Source organism: Geotrypetes seraphini, chromosome 1, assembly GCF_902459505.1.
Source record: "Geotrypetes seraphini chromosome 1, aGeoSer1.1, whole genome shotgun sequence".
In the NCBI taxonomy this organism is placed as follows: domain Eukaryota; kingdom Metazoa; phylum Chordata; class Amphibia; order Gymnophiona; family Dermophiidae; genus Geotrypetes; species Geotrypetes seraphini.
In genome coordinates this window covers 4,682,934-4,703,668 of record NC_047084.1, presented here as the reverse complement: position 1 = coordinate 4,703,668, position 20,735 = coordinate 4,682,934, and the positions used below count along the sequence as shown (strand labels likewise).

The following is a 20,735-nucleotide window of genomic DNA, read 5'->3' as shown; positions in this document are numbered from 1 at the left end:
GAGCGCAGAACATATTTTTTTGAAAAGTTTGACAAACATGGACAATAAAAAAGATCTTGTGTTTCACTTATTGTGAGTTTTAAAAATGAATAAAGACTTTTTAAAAATAAAAAGGATCTTCCTTAGCATCCCTCTAGACTGGGCCAGACGGTTGGGTTATGTACTGTACTTTTATGAACAGATGGAGACAGAGAAGAATTGGCTTCTGAAAACCCCCTGCCAAAATGCTAGCAGCTCTTCTACCCATGTTCATTTCATATTTTAACTGTCTTACAGTTAATGCTTATTTTGAACATTTATTATGTGTGCCCTGGGATCAGTAGAATGGAATGTTGCTAAAGAGGGGGTGGGGGGAACCAGGTGGGAACAGGCCATGGTGGTAATTGGTGGGTTATTTATTTATTTAAAACATTTTTATACCATTTACAAAAAAAGCCTAAATTATTTATCTCAATTAAAATATGCATAAGATGAAAACAAACCATATCATAAAATCTACACAATTAAACAATTTCTTCTCTGCAAATGTCAACTGATAAATTGCAACCCATTCTGGGCTCCTTTGGGAGGACGGGCTAAAAAACTGAACAAATAAATAAAATAAAATAGTAACCATGGTTAAGCAGATTTTTTTTCTTCAAATGCCAACTAATACATCACAAAAATGTGATAACAAACAACTGAGTTTTTAACTGTTTCTTAAATTGCAGGGAACCTCAAAAACACAGAAAACAGGTGCAACTCTCATTACTCAACATCCCAAATAATTTTCCTAGTCCTTATTTTTGAATGCATCAGAAATTCAAATTCCGTGCTTCTGAGGTTAAGCTAGAAATACCAGACTATGCAAATTTTCTGAACTAAAAACACCTGTGCTTATTTACCAGCACTATGGTGTTTACCTATACTGACCAATTTGTAAGCAATTCTAACTATAGGAGAATCAAGTCTTGTGTAATTAAGAAAATGAACGACAATCATGTGACCTATGGAATGCAAAAGCACAGTAACTTTACAGTCCCAAACCAAATAAACATTTCATTTGTAAAGATGAGGCTGATTCAGAGGCATTTGCTTTTTAACATGAGAAACACATCTCATAAGTGAATAGGGCCTATTAGTGAAAACAGAACCTGCAATTAAAAAAACACACTGGGGTCAATATCCACAGCAGTTTAACTGTGCAGGAGAGGGTCCTGCCTAGTTAAATTGCCTATTTGACGCTACCTGACAATATTCAGCAGCACTTAATCAGATAGTTTGGCTGTACTGTATATCGTTTCTAACCTCCTAAACTGAAACTGGCAACGTTGTGGTGGTTTAGAGGCGAAGTCGGGGCGGACAAATAGGGCCACATCAAAAGGATAAATGGGGCGGGACTTGGCTTTTTCTGTCTGGTTTACACAATCAATGTGGTTTACATGAGGCAATGAAGTGTTACAAGGAGCTGTAGTGGGAATCAAACTCACAACCTCAGGGGGGCCGAGGCAGCTGCTCTAACCACTAGGCCACCTCCACTTCTTTGCGTAGTTTTTCAATGACGATTGGAGAACTCCATCTTTCCCACGGCCCAAAAAATTTTGACAAGCTCAATCAAAAGTTAAACAAATGATGATTTTTGCTTATGATCATGAAGGCATCATCATTACAAACAAAATTCCATGTGGAACAAGTGTCACAGCAGTGTATTATCATGATTTGTTTGCAAAAAAAATGTGCAGAAAAATGCACAAAACCCGACCTCAGTTGCTCTTGGCTGGGCTGCTCATTCTTCACGACAACGCTCGCCCACACATAGGAAATATCGTCATTGAAAAACTACGCAAATACGGCTGGGAGTTGTTACCTCATGCTCCTTACAGTCCTGACACGAGTCCACCAGATTTCGACCTTTTTCCAAATTTGAAACAACCTATGCGTGGACATCGTTTTGCATCTCTGGAAGAGCTTTTTTCTGCTGGTACCTGAGCCATTCGCCAAATGAACAAAAACGGTGTCTTGGACGGAATAATGAAGCTTCCCGGACGTTGGGACTCGGTTATTGCAAAGCAGGGAAACTATATTGAAGGATTGTAAAGAAATACTTGAAAAAAGAATAAAACATGTAAATTAAAAAAAAAAAAAAATAGTGTGCATTATTTATGAAATGACCCTCGTATTACTTCCACCTCCAGTGAGAAAAAAAATATGGTACTGAGAAAAAAAGTACTATAGGGGGCCCTTTTACTAAGGTGCGATGAAAGCTGGGCATAGCGCGTTCTAACGTGGGAGATTCCTGAATGCCAAGCACAGATTTACCACGGCATTTCATCAGGCTTTTTTTTTTTTTTTTTTTTTTTTGCAGGTCATGCACTAATGTTCTCATTAATGTATAGCACCTGCCAAATAATAACATAGGAGCACTTACCACCTCCTATATAGGACGCACTAAGGCCCAGATTCTATAAATGATTCCTGAGGTTAGGTGCCTAGATTGGCACACTAGCTGATCTAGGTGCCTAATAAACCCCCCTTTTACTAAGCCACAGTAGAGGTTTCTTCTGTGGCCTGGGGAGCTACATGCTTTGATGCTCATTTGTTTCTTTATTCAATTTTCTATACTGGTTTCCCCAGGGAGCTCAGAACGGTTTCCAAGTACACTCCATTCCCCTGCACACATTCAGTCTGCTTCACTTGCAAATTCAGAACCACATGCGCACACAGAGCATGCCCCACAGACATATGCAGGCAATCTGCCTTGTATACAAACATACAGAGCACGCAGTCCAGTCCTGATCTCCCCTTACTTTCACTGGGCCTGGCTGGGAACACTGCCAGGCCAGGCTTGAAAAACAAATGTGCTGACTAATCCTATCCCCTGCTCTTTAGTCCACAAACAGTGCTGCGGCTGACGTCACTCTCGTCTTTCCCAGCTAACGATAATACATTTCTGGCTCAAATCCAAATGCTAAAATAATCAGCTTCTGAAATATCACCAACCAAACAGAGAAAAAACCTAGTCTCTCAACAGATTTTTCTATAGCTCTTGGCAACTTCTTTCTTGATTTTTTGGGGCTTCCAGTTTATTTGGAGCATAGCCCAAATGGGCTTTTGACAGAATATGTCTTTCATATGCAGCTCCTGTATTTATTCTCCCAATGGCTTATTCTCTTTCTCCCATTTACACTATCTAGCCTAGCCACTGATTGGGCATGCTCCATGATCAGCCAGTTTGGGTTACTTGTGAGTGATACTTTTGTAGGATTCCTTTGTTTTATAAATGCAGAAGCCACTTTCTAAACTAGGTTATGATGTATTTCTGTCCACTCTTCCGGATGTGCAGTAGGTGGTTTCTGTCAGAAGAAGATATGTGAAGGCGTCACTCAAAAGGAGGTTCCAGACCCCTTGAGCTTATAAGGAACTGAAGGCTAGATGCACTAAACATGGTCAGGAAGACCATGTAGATCGCAGCAGGCTGATTCTGAAACAGCGATCGATGGTCTTAAGCAAGTTTGCATGCAAATGATTTGTGCGGAGGTTCGCTGTAATCTCCGTTCAATCCCATCCGATCGATTGCTGTGAGAGTGATTCTCACACATGTGCAGAATAGTCCAGTTGATACAGCGACAATGTTCGCATGCGCCAGATTTGCTACGTTTGACTCCTCCACGGCAGCTGGTCCTCCCTCCTTCGATTGCCATCATCGTTTCCTCTTCCCAAGGAAAGGGCAGCCTACATAAACCAGAGCGTACAACCGCCATCCATAATGTTGACCGTTGGAGCACAAGCACACGCGTCCCGTGGAGCACAAAGCACACGTGGTTAACAAATGCTGGTATTTTATGCGTTTTTAAACAGCACAGTGAGGGCAATTCCCTGATGCTTTGTGGAGAGGTAGAAGCAGAGTACGCAAATGTGGGGCATAAACGAGGGTGGTGCTATATAAAGTATAAAGTTCTGGCCCAGCTTGTACATATTTGAATCATGAGAAATGAAAATTTTAGCCTTCTATCATTGGCCCCATCTTTTCGCTGCCCTCTCTTTTATATTTTACGCTGTTAACGGGCACACATAAGATGCACATTCAACACACGTGCTCACTTATACATATAACACGTATAAGTCCCTGCTATTGTAAAAACTGTATTTATGGTATCAATGTTATAAATATTATTTTAATTTAAGGGCTGAACTATCGGTAAGACATGTAAGCGACTGGCCTTGATCAATTGCTTCTTTCAGATCTCTAAAAGCGATTACCGGTACTTATTTTTGTGTATCGCAAAGCGATATTAGAGCATCAATCACTTGGATAGTTTACATGGCATTTTAACATTAATGAATTTATTTGCATGGCCAGAGAATGAGCAACCATGCAGTGAGTCGTTTTGTGTATTGGATCGTTGCAAACCAGTCAAAACCGGTTTAGCGACGCTCGTTAGATGCTCGCTGACTATAGTGCATCTGGGCCTTACCAAGTTCTGGAGTTTTCTTTCCCTTGTCGAAGTAAAACTAGATAAATAGTGACTCTTTGTGTTTTAACATGCTCCTTTATCCAATAGGGAGCTGGCATCTGCTCAAGTGTTTTTGTAACCAGGTCCCAGCAATGTCTTTTTGTCAGTTGAAGAATCTGAGAGCGTGGTACGCTCCCACCAATACAAGATGGTTAAAAAAAATGTTTTGAAAAGTGTTTATAGTTATAAGTTCACAACATTCAATTGCATGGCTCTACTTTTTTGATTTTCAGAGTCTGACACTTTGACTACATTGAAACATGCTGAAAAAAAAGTTTTTTTTCAAGAAAGAGAAGCTGAAGTTCTCTGATGCAACAAGACCCTTGAAAGATAAGTGACATTGTTTGTTTCCCTGCAATGCTTCTTTCTATATTTAAACCAATTTTTTTTTTTTTTTCAGACAGTGGACATTATAGGTTGTTGAATCATGTTACAGGGGTGTCAAAGTCCCTCCTCGAGGGCCGGAATCCAGTCGGGTTTTCTGGATTTCCCCAATGAATATGCATTGAAAGCAGTGCATGCAAATAGATCTCATGCAGATTCATTGGGGAAATCCTGAAAACCCGACTGGATTCTGGCCCTCGAGGACCGACTTTGACACCTGTGATGTAGAATATTATAAATTGGTTGTAAAATATGCAATGATTATAAGGAAATGAAGAGAAAAGTACATAAAGTCTTTTAGGCCTATAGAGGTCTCTTCCTAAGTTTGAGCACGTATACTGTATATGCATATGAAAATAGTATGTGGCTATTGAACCTTTATAATATAATTTTTCATTTAAATTGTACACTATGGGGATCATTTTTGAAAATGCAGATTCCATTAACCTATGATGTAGTCATCTGTGGGACACTATTGCATATTAAACCCCCATTGGACCGGTATAAATGCCGGCTTTTCATTATCATGACTGGGATTGCCATGCAAAGGGTTACCCACAACTGGAAAAATTAGTTTTACCTTTTGGTGGGCCAATTTATGTTTGTGTTATAAGTATGAGAAAATGAACGCTGACATGTTGGGGCATAATAATTTATTCAGATTAACGACTTTTGTTACTTTGGAATAGTTGTCTTTTACCTTTAATTTCCTTTAGATTTATACACACATCCAGGGAAGGGTGGGGGATGGGAGGGGTTATCTCCTTTGTTTTCTTCCTTGATTGAATGTACTGGAAGGGAAGGGGAGTGTAATTCATTTTGTATTGTTACTGATGGATTGTAAGTGCTGATTCTGATTATTAATGTATGTATAAGTTTATGCACTTTGTATTAGCCTTGAAAATTTAATACAGGTTAAAAAAAAAAAAAGAAAATGCAGATGTCCAAAAAACAGCATAAACCAGCACATGGACATCCTAATCGCCAGGATGTCCAAGTGCCAATTTTCAAAACTGTCTTTCTGGACATCTTGCTATTGGGGGTGGGGGTGGGGGACGGGCAGGGCTGAGACTTGGATGTTTTGTGACAATAATTGAACCTTTCCCAGAACGCCTAAGACAGAACTTGGACTTCTGAAACTAGACCTGTTTGAGAAGCATCAAAGGTACACAACCTGACTTGCTCCTTTCCCACCCCCCACCCTCACTGCCATGCATGCACACCGCTTCCCCAGTGGCGTACCAAGGGAGGGCAGGAGGGCGGTCTGCCCCAGGTGCACGCCCCAAGGGGGTGCACAGCCGCCACCCTCCCTATTCTGCCGCTGCTGCCTTTCCTTAACAAGCAGCAGCGGCTGTAAACAGGGGTGTCCGCGGGTGCTCACCGGCGTTGCTCAGCTTCAGGCCGGTTCCCTTGCTGAAAGCTGCAAGCGTCTGCTCCTCACGTGATCCGCAGTTGCGTCAGAAGCGTTCTCTCTGACATCACGACATCAGAAAGAAAGCTTCCAATGCAGCCGTGGATTGGTGAGGTGTAGACGCCCGTGGATATCAGCAGGGGAACCGGCCAGACATGCTGGACAGGGAAGGGGGGAGGGTAGAAATGCTGCACAGGGAAGGGGGAGGGTAGAAATACTGCACAGGCAAGGGGGGAGAAATGCTGCACAGGGAAGGTGGGAGGTTAGAAATGCTGCACAGGGAGGGGGGGAGACATGCTGCTGCTGCTGCACAGGGAAGGGGGAGAAATGCTGCACAGGCAAGGGGGAGAGAAATGCTACTGCTGCACAGGCAAGGGGGGAAGAAATGCTGCACAGGCAAAGGAGGGGGGAATGCTGCTGCTGCACAAGGAGGAGGGAGAAATGCTGCTGCTGCAGCACCCAATTGGGGAGAGAGAGGGAAGGAGGGAGAAGCAAGACAAGGGAGAGGAACCAGAGATGCCAAGTCCATGGGAGGGAGGGAAAGGAAAAAAGGAAAGGAGATTCCAGACCATGGAGGGGGAGGAAGAGATGCCATGGCATGAGGGAAGGGAAGGAGATAGAGATACCACATCATGGTGTGGAGTGGGAAGGATGGAAGGAAAGGAGAAGAGAAAGAGAGAGATGCCAAAGTATAAGGGAGGGGGTGGAGATAGAAAAATGGAGGGGGGTGAAGCTGAAATGAATCATGTGCAAAGAAGAAGGGACCCCAGATATACAGTTTATTGAAGGGACATAGAAAGAGGGAAGATGCCATATAGAAGAGAGAGAGGGTGGACAGTAGATGGAAGGGGCAGAGAGAGTGTGGGCAGTAGATGGAAGGGGTAGAGAGAGAGAGGGCAGAAGCTGGGTGTAAGGGGCAAAGAGAGAGCAGATGTATGGAAGGGAGAGAGGACAAACGCTTTATAGAAAGAAGAGAGCAAAGAGAAAATGATTAAAGCAGAAACAACTAAAGGTAGAAAGATTTTTTTGTTGCTTTATTTAGAATCAAGTAGTATTGTAACTGTATTGATAAAAGTTTATAAATAGGAAATGGAAATAAGGCAATTTTTTGGACTAAACCCCTTTCCTCAGGACAGGATACCATAAAAGCAGTATACTGTACTGTTCTGAAGAAAGATTTGGCCTCTAAAAGCTAATTGAAAAATGGATTAGTCCAATAAAATGGTATTTTCTTATTTCTCATTATTTGTTTTATTTTTTTTTGTTAATTTGTAAAGTGGTGATTGTTATGTATCAGTTTTTTCAAATTTACATCTACTGTCTTTATATTTTGCACAGTATTAGGGGACATGTGTCACTGTTTTTGTGGTGTTGCATTGTATGCAGAGTGGTTTCTTGGTGGTTCAGTTTAACTTTTGTCTATATATTTCTATTTTTAATTTGTGGTTATTCCATATTGGGCGAGGGTGTATCTCTGTTCTGTGTGTATGAAAAGGACATAGTTTTCAATTGACTACAGGATCAATTGACTGTGCAGGATCTGGCTTATTTAGTTTTACAATGTATGTGTTGGTGTTCTAGTGCTCACTGCAATGTTTAAGATGCTGTCTTTTCCTGGGTACACTCTTGTGCTATATATGGATTGTTACTAAAAATCATATTTTTGATATAGATGGGGGGTGTAAAAAAATGATGGGCTCCGGGTGTCACATATGCTGGGTACGCCACTGCTTTTCCATTCCCCCGTACTTCTGCAACATTCCTGATGTGAGCAGCAACCCCTAACCTGCTGTCGCGCCTCCATCGGCTCTTCCTCTGATGTCACTTCCTGGACCTACACCTAGGAAGTGACATCAGAGGAAGAGCCGATGCTGGCGCGACAGCAGCTTGGGGTTGCTGCTTGCTCCAGGAGTGTTACAGAGGAACAGAGGAAGGGAAGCGATGCACGGCAGAAGGGGGTGGGGAAGGAGCGTGTGGAGGTGGGGGAGAAGTGGAGAAGATGGTGCCTCTAACTCTCGCTATACCACTTAGGGGCACTCAGCTTAAATCCCATTGATGCTCCTTACAACAGTAAGGGCGGACGACTTGGAATCACTATCGGTTAAGCTACCAGGAGGAACTGGAGCAGACATAAAATTGGGTCTGTACTATCGCCCACCTGGACAAATGGAAGAAATCGACCAGGATCTGGAGGCTGAACTGAGGCAGGTATGCAAAAGCGGAAGTGTGGTGGTGATGGGAGACTTCAACTACCCTGGAATAAACTGGGCACTCAAACTGCATGAGGGAGACCAAATTCCTGGAGGTCACAAGGGATTGTTTCATGGAACAGCTGGTCACGGAACCAACACGGGGTGATGCCACTCTTGACCTAATCCTCAACGGACTAGGGGGACCCGCTAAGGAGGTGGCGGTACTAGCCCCACTAGGAAACAGCGATCATAACACGATCCAGTACAGGCTAGAAATTGGATCATCAAAGGTGAAAAGAATTACAACGACTGCACTTAACTTCAAAAAAGGGAATTATGATGCCATGAGGAAAATGGTGGGAAAGAAACTCAACGACAGCGCAAGGAAGATGAAGTCCATAGAAAATGCCTGGACCATACTCAAGGGCACAGTGCACGAAGCACAGAACCTGTGCATCCCCAAGTACAGGAAAGGGTGCAAAAAAAATAGAACAAAAAACCCAGTGTGGATAACAAATGCAGTGAAAAAGGCGATAAGTGACAAGAAAGCATCATTCAAAAAATGGAAAAAGGACAAAACAGAGGAGAACTAAAAGGAACACAAAAAACACCAAAAGGAGTGTCATCGAGTGGTTAGGAAAGCAAAAAACGAATATGAAGAGAGACTGGCAGGGGAAGCAACAAACTTCAAATCATTCTTCAGGTACGTTAAGGGGAAGCAACCAGCAAGGGAGGAAGTGGGACCCTTGGATGATGGGGACAGAAAGGAAAAGAGGAAAAGGAGATAGCTGACAGGCTAAATAAGTTCTTCACATCAGTTTTCACGAGGGAGGACACAACCAACATTCCGGAGCCCGAGGAGATCGTAAAAGGAGAGCAGGATGAAAATCTGGTCCAGCTAGAGGTAAGCAAGGTGGATGTCCTCAGGCAGATAGACAGGCTAAAGAGCGACAAATCGCCAGGTCCGGATGGCATTCACCCAAGGGTACTCAAGGAACTAAGGAGCGAAATAGCTGAGCCACTTCGACAAATATGCAACCTATCCCTAAAAACTGGAGAGATTCCGGAAGACTGGAAAATAGCAAATGTCACGCCCATCTTCAAGAAAGGCTCAAGGTGAGACCCAGGAAACTACAGGCTTGACCTCGGTCCTGGGAAAGATGATGGAAGCACTGATTAAAGACAGCATCTGGGAACACATCGACAACTATGGGCTGCTAAAGTCGAGCCAGCATGGCTTCTGCAAGGGCAGGTCATGCCTCACGAACTTATTATACTTCTTTGAGGGGGTAACCAGCCAGGTGGATAAAGGGGAATCCATAGATATCATTTACCTTGACTTCCAAAAAGCCTTCGACAAGGTGCCACATGAAAGACTACTAAGGAAGCTATGGAACCATTGGGTGCAAGGGGAGGTCCACCGATGGATCAAAAACTGGCTGGCGGACAGGAAACAGAGGGTTGGAGTAAAGGGACATTACTCAGACTGGCAATGGGTCACGAGCGGAGTTCCACAGCGGTCGGTGCTGGGACCGCTCCTATTCAATATATTCATTAACGACCTGGAAGCAGGAACAAAATGTGAGGTTATTAAATTTGCGGATGACCCCAAACTATATCGCAAGGTCAATAACATGGAGGACTGCGAAGATCTCCAAAAAGATCTGACAACACTGGAAAAATGGGCCAAAAAGTGGCAGATGAGTTTCAACATAGGGAAATGCAAGGTCATGCATATAGGGAAAAAAACCCCGATGTTCACTTACAAAATGGGGGGATCAGCGCTAGGGGTGAGCGACCTTGAAAGAGACCTGGGAGTGATGGTAGACACAACATTGAAGGCGTCGGCGCAGTGTGCCACGGCCTCAAGGAAAGCAAACAGAATGTTGGGTATCATTAAGAAGGGTATCACGACCAGGACAAAGGAAGTCATCCTGCCACTGTATCGTGCTATGGTGCGCCCGCACCTGGAGTACTGTGTTCAGTTCTGGTCGCCGTACCTCAAGAAGGACATGGAGGTACTTGAGAGGGTCCAGAGAAGAGCAACTAAGCTAATAAAGGGCATGGAGGACCTCTCATATACTGACAGACTGAAAAAGCTAGGGCTTTTCTCCCTGGAAAAGCGGAGACTTAGAGGAGACATGATAGAAACCTTCAAGATCATGAAGGGCATAGAAAAAATAGACAGGGACAGATTTTTCAAATTAAGGGATCAATAAGTACAAGGGGGCACTCAGAGAAATTGAAAGGGGAGAGGTTTAGAACAAACGCCAGGAAGTTCTTTTTCACACAGAGGGTGGTGGATACATGGAACGCGCTACCAGAGGATGTGATAAACAGGAGCACGCTACAGGGGTTCAAAGAAGCTTTGGATAGGTACTTGGAAGACAAAGGGATTGAAGGGTACAGATAAGAGTAAAGGTAGATTATAGGGATGGGATTAGAGGTAAGTTACAAAATTAATCAGGGACCACTGTTCAGGCACTAGGCCTGATGGGCCGCCGCGGGAGCGGACCGCTGAGCAAGATGGTCTGACTCAGCGGGGGCAACTTCTTATGTTCTTATTTTGGGCATGTCATTTAATCCTCCTTTGCCACAGGTACAAAATTAGATTGTGAGCCCACCAGGGACAGGGAATACTTAATGTAACTCACCTCAAGCAAGTCCATGACAACTGGTCTAATGACAGTTCATCTAATGGACTATTGGAGTAAAATGCAGGATGGCTAATGGCTAAGGTGACCATTTATTTTTTTCATCAAAAGGGGACATCTATTAATTCTCAGTCCCGCCCCCAATCCCGCCCTAGTCCCGCCCCAATCCCACCCTAGCCCCACCCCCAATTTCTTCCATCCATTTTTCATGTACACATAATATCTTCATATTAATTCATAATGGTAACCTTAAAATTAAAAAAACTACAAAGCACACTATACGCAGAGAAGATGTTAATTATCATTTATATTTGGGGTTTTCAAAGATGTCAAGGCAAATGACTTTAAAATATGCAATATCACCTCAGTAACTATAGAAAAATAGATAAATATAGTGCAAAATATAGACAGCAGATATAAATTCTCAAAACTGACACATTTTGATAACTAAATTGAAAATAAAATAATTTTTCCTACCTTTGCTATCTGGTGATTTCATGAGTCTCTTGTTGCATTTTTTTCTGACTGTGCATCCTTTCTTTCATTTCTTTCTTTCTGCACTCAGACCCAACAATTGTCCCTTTTTATTCCCTTCCTCCTTCCTTCCTATGTCCTCAGTGCCTCCTTCCTATGTCCTTAATGCCCCTTCCTGTGCCTTAGTGCCCCTTCCTATATCCTTAGTGTCCTCAGTTCCTCCTTCCTATGTACCCATCACTGCCTTCCAGTCTTTGTCTCTACCCCCTCCCCTATGCTCTGGCATCTCTCTCTTCTCCTTTCATTCCTTCCTTCCCACTCCACCCCATGATCTGGCATCTCTATCTCCTTCCGATCTCTTTCCTCTCCTTCCATCTCCCCTTCCTACTCCATTATCTGGCATCTCTTCTTTCTTTCTCTCCTTCCTTCCTCCTGGTCTGGCATCTGTCTCCTCCCCCTCCCCCTATATACCCTGACATCTCTCCCCCTCTCCATGGTCCTTTCCTTTTCCTCCCTCCTATGGTCTTGGCATCTCTTTCCTCTCCTCTCCCTTCCCTGGTCTTCCTTTTCCCCTCTCTCTTCCCAGTTGGGTGCAGCAGCAGCACTTCTCTTCCCCTCTCCCCTCCCCTTGGGTGCAGCAGCAGCAGCTTTTCTCTTCCCCCCTCCCCCTTGGGTGCTGCAGCATCAGCTTTTGTATTCCCCCCTTCCTCTCTTGGGTGCAGCAGCAGTAGCTTTTCTCTTCCCCTCTCCCCCCCCCCTTGGGTGCAGCAGCAGCAGCTTTTCTATTCCCCACTCCCCCCTTGGGTGCAGCAGCAGCATGTTTTCTATTCCCCCCTCCCCCCCTTGAGTGCAGCAGCATCATTTCTCATCCCATCCCTTCCATCGGCAGAGTCACAAGTTTCCCTCCATCGCTGACCTATCTTCCATAGGTTAGCGATGGAGGGAAGCTTACAACTTGCTTCGGTCCTTCCTAGTTGCCGGGTCCTGCCTTCGCAAAAACAGAAAGTAGGCAGGAGTCAGACCCGGCAGCGAGGAAGGCCTGAAGCAAGTTCCCTCTGTGCCTCGCTTAGCTTATACTTGAGGAGAAAGACTAACTCATTCATTAACTCCAATTTAAAAATCTGACCTAAAATTCTCTGAGACTAAAAACAGTGATGTGCTCCTGCTCCGAAGTTCTACGTGTGCGTGCCGGCTTCCGTTCTCTTCTCCTCCCCCCCGGGACGTAACTTCCGTTTCGGAGGGAAGCCGGCACGCACACATTAGAGCCCAGAGCGTGGGTTCAGTTTGTATGCGGAAGTCAGCATCGGCGGCAGCAGCAAGATTAGCCGGCATGGAGAACACTGCAGGGGTTTGGCGCTGGACCAAGCGTCCCCTTGTCCCCGCGCACAGCTTCAGAACGCTGTCCCTGAAAATGGGACATTTCGGCATCCCGAAGCGGTGGCTCGGGACAACGGGACGGTCGGTCCAATAACGGGACTGTCCCGTTGAAAACGGGACGTATGGTCACCTTACTAATGGCTCAATTGGTCTTGGACCAATTGCCTACTAACCAAAAAATACCACTGGACCAATTGTCTATTAGATGAACAGTGATTTGACAAATTGTACTAAGCTACTATTGAAAAAAGCATGAGCAACAGCCAAATAAATACAAGATTGCTGTGAAACACTGTTTGCTGGTGATATTCTGGCATGCAAGGGGGCCTTTTCATAAGGAGCAGCTCAGCTGTCTTGTTTGAAACAAGCCATCTACCCTTTAGTTGACACGATTCCAGGTCATGAAGGACTCAGTCCAAGAAAAAAATGAAGAAGCCTGAAGATATAAGGGGATAAGCAGCTGCAGGATGGTTTGGACATAGCTTTGGCTGCAGGATAAACAGAAACTTCTGGGGGATAGTTGTAGTTTTTCCCCAGTTCAGAAAAGAAAAGAGAGCTGAAGAAGTTCTTTCCCTGGAAACCAAAGTGATAGAAGCTACAGAATGTGCTACAAATTCAGAACAAAAAAAATAAATCTGAGGGCTCCTTTTATCAAGCTGCGCTAGCGGTTTAATGCGCGTTAAACCGCCGGCCGCGCTAGCGGTTTAATGCGCGTTAAACTGCCGGCTGCGCTAGCCGCTAACGCCTCCCTTGAGTAGGTGGTAGTTTTTAAGTTCAAGTTCAAGTTTATTTGATAAATCGCCTATATAAAACATTCTAAGCAATGTACAATTTAAAAACAGCATATGGGGGAACCAACAGTCTCAGGACACTTTTAAAAACAACAGTTTAAAACAACACAAGTAAAACAAAGAACTCTAGAAATGTAAAGATTTCTCTATGCATGTGGTTGAGTGACAAACAAGAAGTAAAGGGAAGAGGGGAATAAAGTTACAAATATCTCAGAGTAGAAAAAAAAACATATAAGGGAAAAAACACAAGGGAGGGGGGAAGGAAAAAAAGAAAAAAGAAGAGGGGGAAAATGGAAAAAAGGGGCCTTGGCATGAAGAATTAGTCAGTAAAAGCGTCATTAAATAAAAATGTTTTTAAAAGTTTTTTAAAAGAGATAAGATCTTTGTCTTTTCTAATTAAAAGTGGCAGCGCGTTCCAAGTTTGGGGAGCTAAAACAGAGAACATTTCATTTCTCCTTGTTCCCACTATTTTTAAAGATGGGACCGATAGTAGATCTTGATTAGAAGAGCGGAGAAATCGAGATGAATGATATGGGATAATCATTCTAGATATGAATTGTGGCTCGTTAAATAATAATACTTTGAAAACTAAAAATGCAATTTTGAAAGTAATTCGATGGTTAATGGGCAGCCAATGGGACTTGATTAATAATGGTGTTACGTGATCATATTTTTTTGCTTTATGAATGAGTTTTATGGCAGTATTTTGGATTATTTGGAGTCTCTTCTTTTCTTTTTGGGGTACATTAAATAGCAAAGAATTACAGTAATCTAATTTTGAAATGATCATAGAATGAATAAGAATATTAACAGATTTTGGTTCTAAAAAAGATGAAATAGATCGTATCAAACGGAGTTTATAGAAACAGGATTTGACAATTTGGCTTATGTGATTAGGCCAGCGCGGGGGTTAACGCGTGATGAAACGTGATGCGTGTTAACCCCACTAGCGCGGCTTGATAAAAGGAGCCCTGAGTGTCCTGTTTTCTGACTTGCGGAAGGAACTCATTAATAACGAGGACATACGATCTCTAGCTTGAAATCAGCATTCCACGCTACTTCGGCCTATAACCTTGCGGATCTAGAACAATTCAGTGCGGCTGGTTCATTGCGGTCATTTCAGCATGCCCATTTTTTCATCATGACCATTTCAACACTGGCTGAAGCTGCTGTTCCATCAGACAAATATGGTGAAAGAAGGGGCATATCAAAGAAGGACTGGCCTCCACTAGTGCTTAAGTCCCAATTGGACAGGTGAAAGAAGGCTTCCAGAGCAGGCCACATTGCCCTCCCCCTCCCCCCCTCATTAGTGCTTCATGTCCAATTGGACTGGTGAAAGGGGGGTGGGAGCAATGCCCCCTTACCCCCCATTGGTGCTTCAATAAAGTTATCTGAGGCTGCATGGCAACAGCATCTGTCAGACTCCTTGGCTTCTCAAGTTCATAAGTTCATGTTGCCGTTATATCTCCACTCGACAAGGCCCCCATTTCGATATCTTCATCAGGAGTGGGGAATACTGGAGGGACGAAAGACCTAATCTTATAGCTGGGAGCAAATGTGCAATCAATCCCGCCCCGCTGGCAGCAGCATAAACGTACTGGAACTGGAGATATAGTGGCGACATTTGCTCCCTCCAGTATTCCCCACTCCTGATGAAGATATCGAAACGGGGCCTTGTCAAGTGGAGATATAGAGGCGACATGAACTTATGAACTTGAGAAGATTCAGCTAAGTTGATTTGTTTCTTAGCGGTTTGATATTCAATTGTGATTTTTACTGTTTATGAATGATTTTTTGTGATTGATTTTTTCGGGAATCTCAAGCACACTTTACATTCCCCTTTCATTCCTGCTTTGGATGCACACCTGCACTTTATATTTACATTTTTTATTTATTGGCATCAGAAAATTCCTGAAATAAGGGAAATGATGATGTACGGGGCAGGGTTTATTTAGACCTTCAGTCTGATGCTAGTCACCTAAGATTACCTGCTCGGGGCTTTTGGTCATTCGTAGGGATAATTGAGCCCGTACTGAAATCCCCTTATCTGGTTGTTGAAAATCATAAGGTCAGATTTAAATTGCAGGCGCCATCCCTTTGTTGGGAATCAAAGGGGTTTTTTTTTACCAATTTTTCTACTTGTGCAATTAAATGTCCCACGCTGAACCGGCCGCACTGAAATGTCTCATTCCTTGACCATGCATGTCAAAAGTACTCCAAAGCACTTTATTAGCAGTCTGATAATATTTAACCACTTCATCTACCCAACTCGACTGGATGTAAGTAGAGAAAGTATTATATTCTTATCTTATCTTTATTAAGAACATAAGAATTGTCATACTGCAACAGACCAGTATCCTGTTTCCAACGGTGGCCAACCTAGGTCCCAAATACCTACTTACATCCCAAGTAGTAAACCAGATTTTATGCTGCTTATCCTAGGAATAAGCAGTGGATTTTCCCCATCTCAATAATGGCCTATGGACTTCTCTTTTAGGAAATTAGTCAAGCCTTTTTTAAACCCCGCTAAGCTAAATGATTTCACCACATTCTCTGGCAGTGAATTCCAGAGTTTAATTACACATTATGTGAAGAAATATTTTCTCTGATTTGTTTTAAATCTACTACTCAGTATTTTATAGACCTCTATCATATAAGCCCTTGCCGCTTTAGCCTCTCCTCATAGGGAAATCGCCCCAAACCTTTTAGCATTTTCGCCACCCTTCTCTGTACCTTTTCTAATTCCGCTATATCTTTTTAAAGATATGGAGACCAGAACTGCACACAGTATTCAAGTTGCGGCTGTACCATAGAGCGATACAAGGGCATTATACCATTTTCATCTTTGTTTTCTATTCCTTTCCTGATAATTCCTAACATTCTATTTCCTTTCTTAGCCACCACTGCACATTGAGCTGAGGGTTTCAACGTATCTTCAACAATGACACCTAAATCCTTTTCCTGGGGAGTGACTCCTAACATAGAACCCAGCATCACATAGCTATAGTGTGGGTTCCTCTTTCCCACATGTATCACTTTTCATTTGCTCACATTAAACGTCATCTGCCATTTTGGTGCCCCATCTTCCAGTCTTACAAGGTCGTCTTGCAATTTTTCAGAACTTGATATACCCGCTGAATCGCCAAAAAAGGCTTCACAGCGGTTTACATAGTTGTCTACAGCAAACCTTACAAATATACAAAATGTACAATCATCAGAGGTCAGAATACAGGACAGTTACATAGCATAGTACATTAGTGAGCAGTATTTGTCTTGCAATCACAGAGATGCAGAAAAAAAGGATGAAACTATGTTGATAAATACCTACCAAATTCTATAGTTTTATCAGGTCTATGTGAATAGATTCAGGTCCTTTTCCAATGACAGCAGTGGATATTTTTATTTACCGTAAATGCCAACTGCACTGTTTATATTCAGCACTGCTATATACTGTAGATAGAAACATAGAAATATGATGGCAGACAAATGGCCCATCGAGTCTGCCCATCCAAAGCATCCACTATCCCCTCCTCTCCCTAACAATAGAAACAATTTAAAAGCTTCAGGCAGCAGGCAGTGTTAGCAATGTGATCCTTCTGCCATCGGCCTGCCTCGGAAGCTTTCACTCTGCAGCACTTCCTGTTGCCGTGTAGGTGGGACACTGCAGAGCGAAGGTTTCCAGGGCAGGCCGATGGCAGAAGGATCACATCGCTAACACTGCCAGCTGCCCAAAACTTTTAAGTTGCAGCAGAGCCGGAGAATATACTGGGGATGGGGGAACTCAGAGAAGCATTACCTGACTCCGGGGTGGGGGCTGGACTGGACAGAGTGAGTCCAAAACTCAGACAAACGCCATCCAGTCCAGGAAACAGTCCGGACACACAGACAGTTCTTTAGAAAGAGGACATGTCCAGGTAAATCCGGACTTCTGGTAACCTATCTTCTCTCAAAATGGCTGCTGTGACTAGGAAATCGGTTCTGCCAGGCTACTCTTTTTTTTTTTTTTGGTACTGCAGTTATGATCTTGCACAATAGTTTTATGGTAAATAGAATGCTCTAAATAATTGCTTTTTGATGCAATATTTTAGCAGGAATTTTAGCAGGAATATTTAGCAGGAAGTCTATAAAGTTGGGATCATAAACTCTTTAGGAATTAACCTCTCTATGGAGTTATGATGTCAGCTGTAACTCTTGAGTATGGCATAAATTTAGTCACTGTAAAAGCACCAATGGCTTTTAGTTTTGCTTTTCATTTGCTGTGGTCCAAGTGTGTGGAGGCTATTTTGCTAGGAGGGTAAAACATAAGAATATAAGAATTGCTGCTGCTGGGACAGACCAATGGTCCATCCTGCCCAGAAGTCCACTCACGCGGCGGCCCCAAGGTCAAGACCAGTGCTCCAAATGAGTCCAGTCTCACCAGTTTAGCATGAACTTGTCCAACTTTGTCTTGAAACCCTGGAGGGTATTTTCCCCTATAACAGACTCTGGAAGAGCATACCAGTTTTCTACCACTCTCTGGGTGAAGAAGAATTTCCTTACGTTTGTACAGAATCTTTCCCCTTTCAACTTTAGAGAGTGTCCTCTCGTTCTCCCTACCTTGGAGAGGGTGAACAGTCTGTCTTTCTCTACTAAGTCTATTCCCTTCATTATCTTGAACATTTCAATCATGTGTCCTCTCAGTCTCCTCTTTTCAAGGGAGAAGAGGCCCAGTTTCTCTAATCTCTCACTGTATGGCAACTCCTCCAGCCCCTTAACCAAATATATTCTGGTTTGGAGACTGCACATTTAGCAGAGGAATGCAGACTGCAAGTTCCAGTTGCCCTCAATGGTTCATAGTCTTACAACCAAACCTGAGTTTTTGATTGTGGTTTTGGCTTTGACCAAAACCTGGAGATGAGTGTCAGCTGCCCTTTTGGTTTGGCTGAAAGCTTTCAGACAGTTTTGGTGACCTGCCATCATTTTTCTGTGTTTCTATAATGTATTAAGCCCATATAGATCAGCTCTTTACTGAATAAGGATGTGATTTTCTAAGAACTTTTGCTAGGGGTGAAAAATACACACCCTTTTTACCTGAAAAATGAAATTTGACTACTTCCCTCTTAAACAATTTCTTTTTCGCTCTGTCTCCCTATGTCCAGAAAATCTAGAAATCGATATACCGTATTTTCTTACATATAACGCGCGTGTTATACGTGGTTTTTACAAACCGCGCATACCCTTGCGCGTTATACGCGTGAGCGCGTTGTACAAAATTTTTTTTACATAGTTTCCCCCCCCCAACGCCCGATTCATCACCTGGAAGGAGCACTCGCACTCCCACCCCGAAGGACCGCTCGCACCCCCACCCGAAGGACCGCTCGCACCCCCACAGCTTCCTCCCCTCCCCCATGGAGAAGCTGTCTACCTTGTTTCCGGATGCCAGCCCAGCTGCTTCCTCTACCAGCGGTCCTGCCCCTTCTCAGAGCCCTGTGCTGCGCTGCTTCCTCTTCAGGTGGTCCCGCCCTTTCTCTGACATCAGAGAAAGGGCGGGACTGCCGGAAGAAAAAGCAGCGCAGCAGGGCTCAGAGAAGGGGCGGGACCGCCGGCAGAGGAAACAGCTGGGCTCGCTGGCATCCGGAAACAAGGTAGACAGCTTCTCCATGGGGGGGGAGGCTGTGGGGGTGCGAGCGGTCCTTCAGGTGGGGGTGCGAGCGGTCCTGCGGGGGGGGGGGTGAATCGGACGTCGGGGGGGCATCAGGCTTTCAGGGTAGGGACAGGACTTCAAGGGGGAAAGGAGAGTCGGGGCGGGCGAAAGGAGAGTCGGGCAGCATGCGCGGTATATAAAAATTTTGTACATAAATTTGTGTTTTTCGCGCGCTATACCCGTGTGCGCGTTTTACACGGGTGCGCGTTATCTACGTGAAAATACGATACATCATGCAGTGGACTATCAAATGCTGATTCGAAGCAGCTCACTGCCTGCACTGTAAGACATCACAGTAATTATTCCTTGTAGAAGCTTTATTCACAAGTACTGTAGTCCTGCAGTCACATGAAGTACCTATAATTTTCTGTGGCTAAACAGCTAAGCAGCAAGTGAAGAAAGCCATCAGTATATAGCAGAAGAAATTAGAATCCTATCATAATACAGTACTCAACAAGAAAACCAGAAATAAACTATCAAGCGATATAGAAAAGCCATCCCCTGGAGTGTCAAAGCATTCATTTTGAAGCATGCTGTGCCAGTGGTTTTATCAGCTTAGATGCAAAGTGCAAACATTTAGAACAATTATGCCCTTGTAGTAGAAAAAAAATCGGAAGTGTTTTCTGAAAAATGGTCTAAACATAAATTACACTTTGAAGCTGACAGGCGTGTCACTTACGGGTTCCTTCAGAGATCTCCAGGTGGTTGTTTCATCCCAAATTACTTTCCAAGTTTGCAGGGAAAGTGCACTCCTTTGCCTCAGACTCTCCATGCTTCTCAGCTTTCGGCTGGATTCTTTGCTACATGTTTTCTGCATTAATCTAAGTGTCCCATCAGAATCTTCCGCCATGGTGTGATAATGTTTGTTGGAAAGAGAGGACTACATGCAAATAAGCCTGGACTGAACTACCTGACCTAATTTTGAGTTTGGTTCATGTAACACTTACTATAATTAGATCACACTATGTTGGCAGAATTACCTAGATCTGATTTTTTTTACACTGCTGCAGATAAAGCCAGCTATCAAGTATACTAGGCAGCAAGTTTGTTTACCATGTTAAACATATTGCCTTTCTTGCCCCTTCTTAGAAACATAGAAATATGATGGCAGATAAAGACCATATGGCCCATCTAGTCTGCCAATCCACAGTAACCATTATCTCTTTCTCTCTATGGATAGCCCACATATCTATCCCACGCCTACTTGACACAGTCTCTATCTCCACCACTTCTTCCGGGAGACTGTTCCATGCATCTACGACCCTTTCTGTACAAA

At 43.6% G+C, this 20,735-nt stretch overlaps 1 protein-coding gene across 1 annotated transcript in view; it reads right to left on the bottom strand.

The window, feature by feature from the left end:
* Positions 1-20,315, bottom strand: part of MCTP1 (multiple C2 and transmembrane domain containing 1) — an 817,302-nt gene extending 796,987 nt beyond the window's left edge. Inside the window, exon 1 of the mRNA XM_033917588.1 lies at positions 20,139-20,315. Within this exon, the coding sequence (XP_033773479.1) occupies positions 20,139-20,309 (171 nt within the window). The 5' untranslated portion in view covers positions 20,310-20,315. The remainder of the gene's footprint in view (positions 1-20,138) is intronic.
* Between the last annotated feature and the right edge of the window lie 420 nt (positions 20,316-20,735).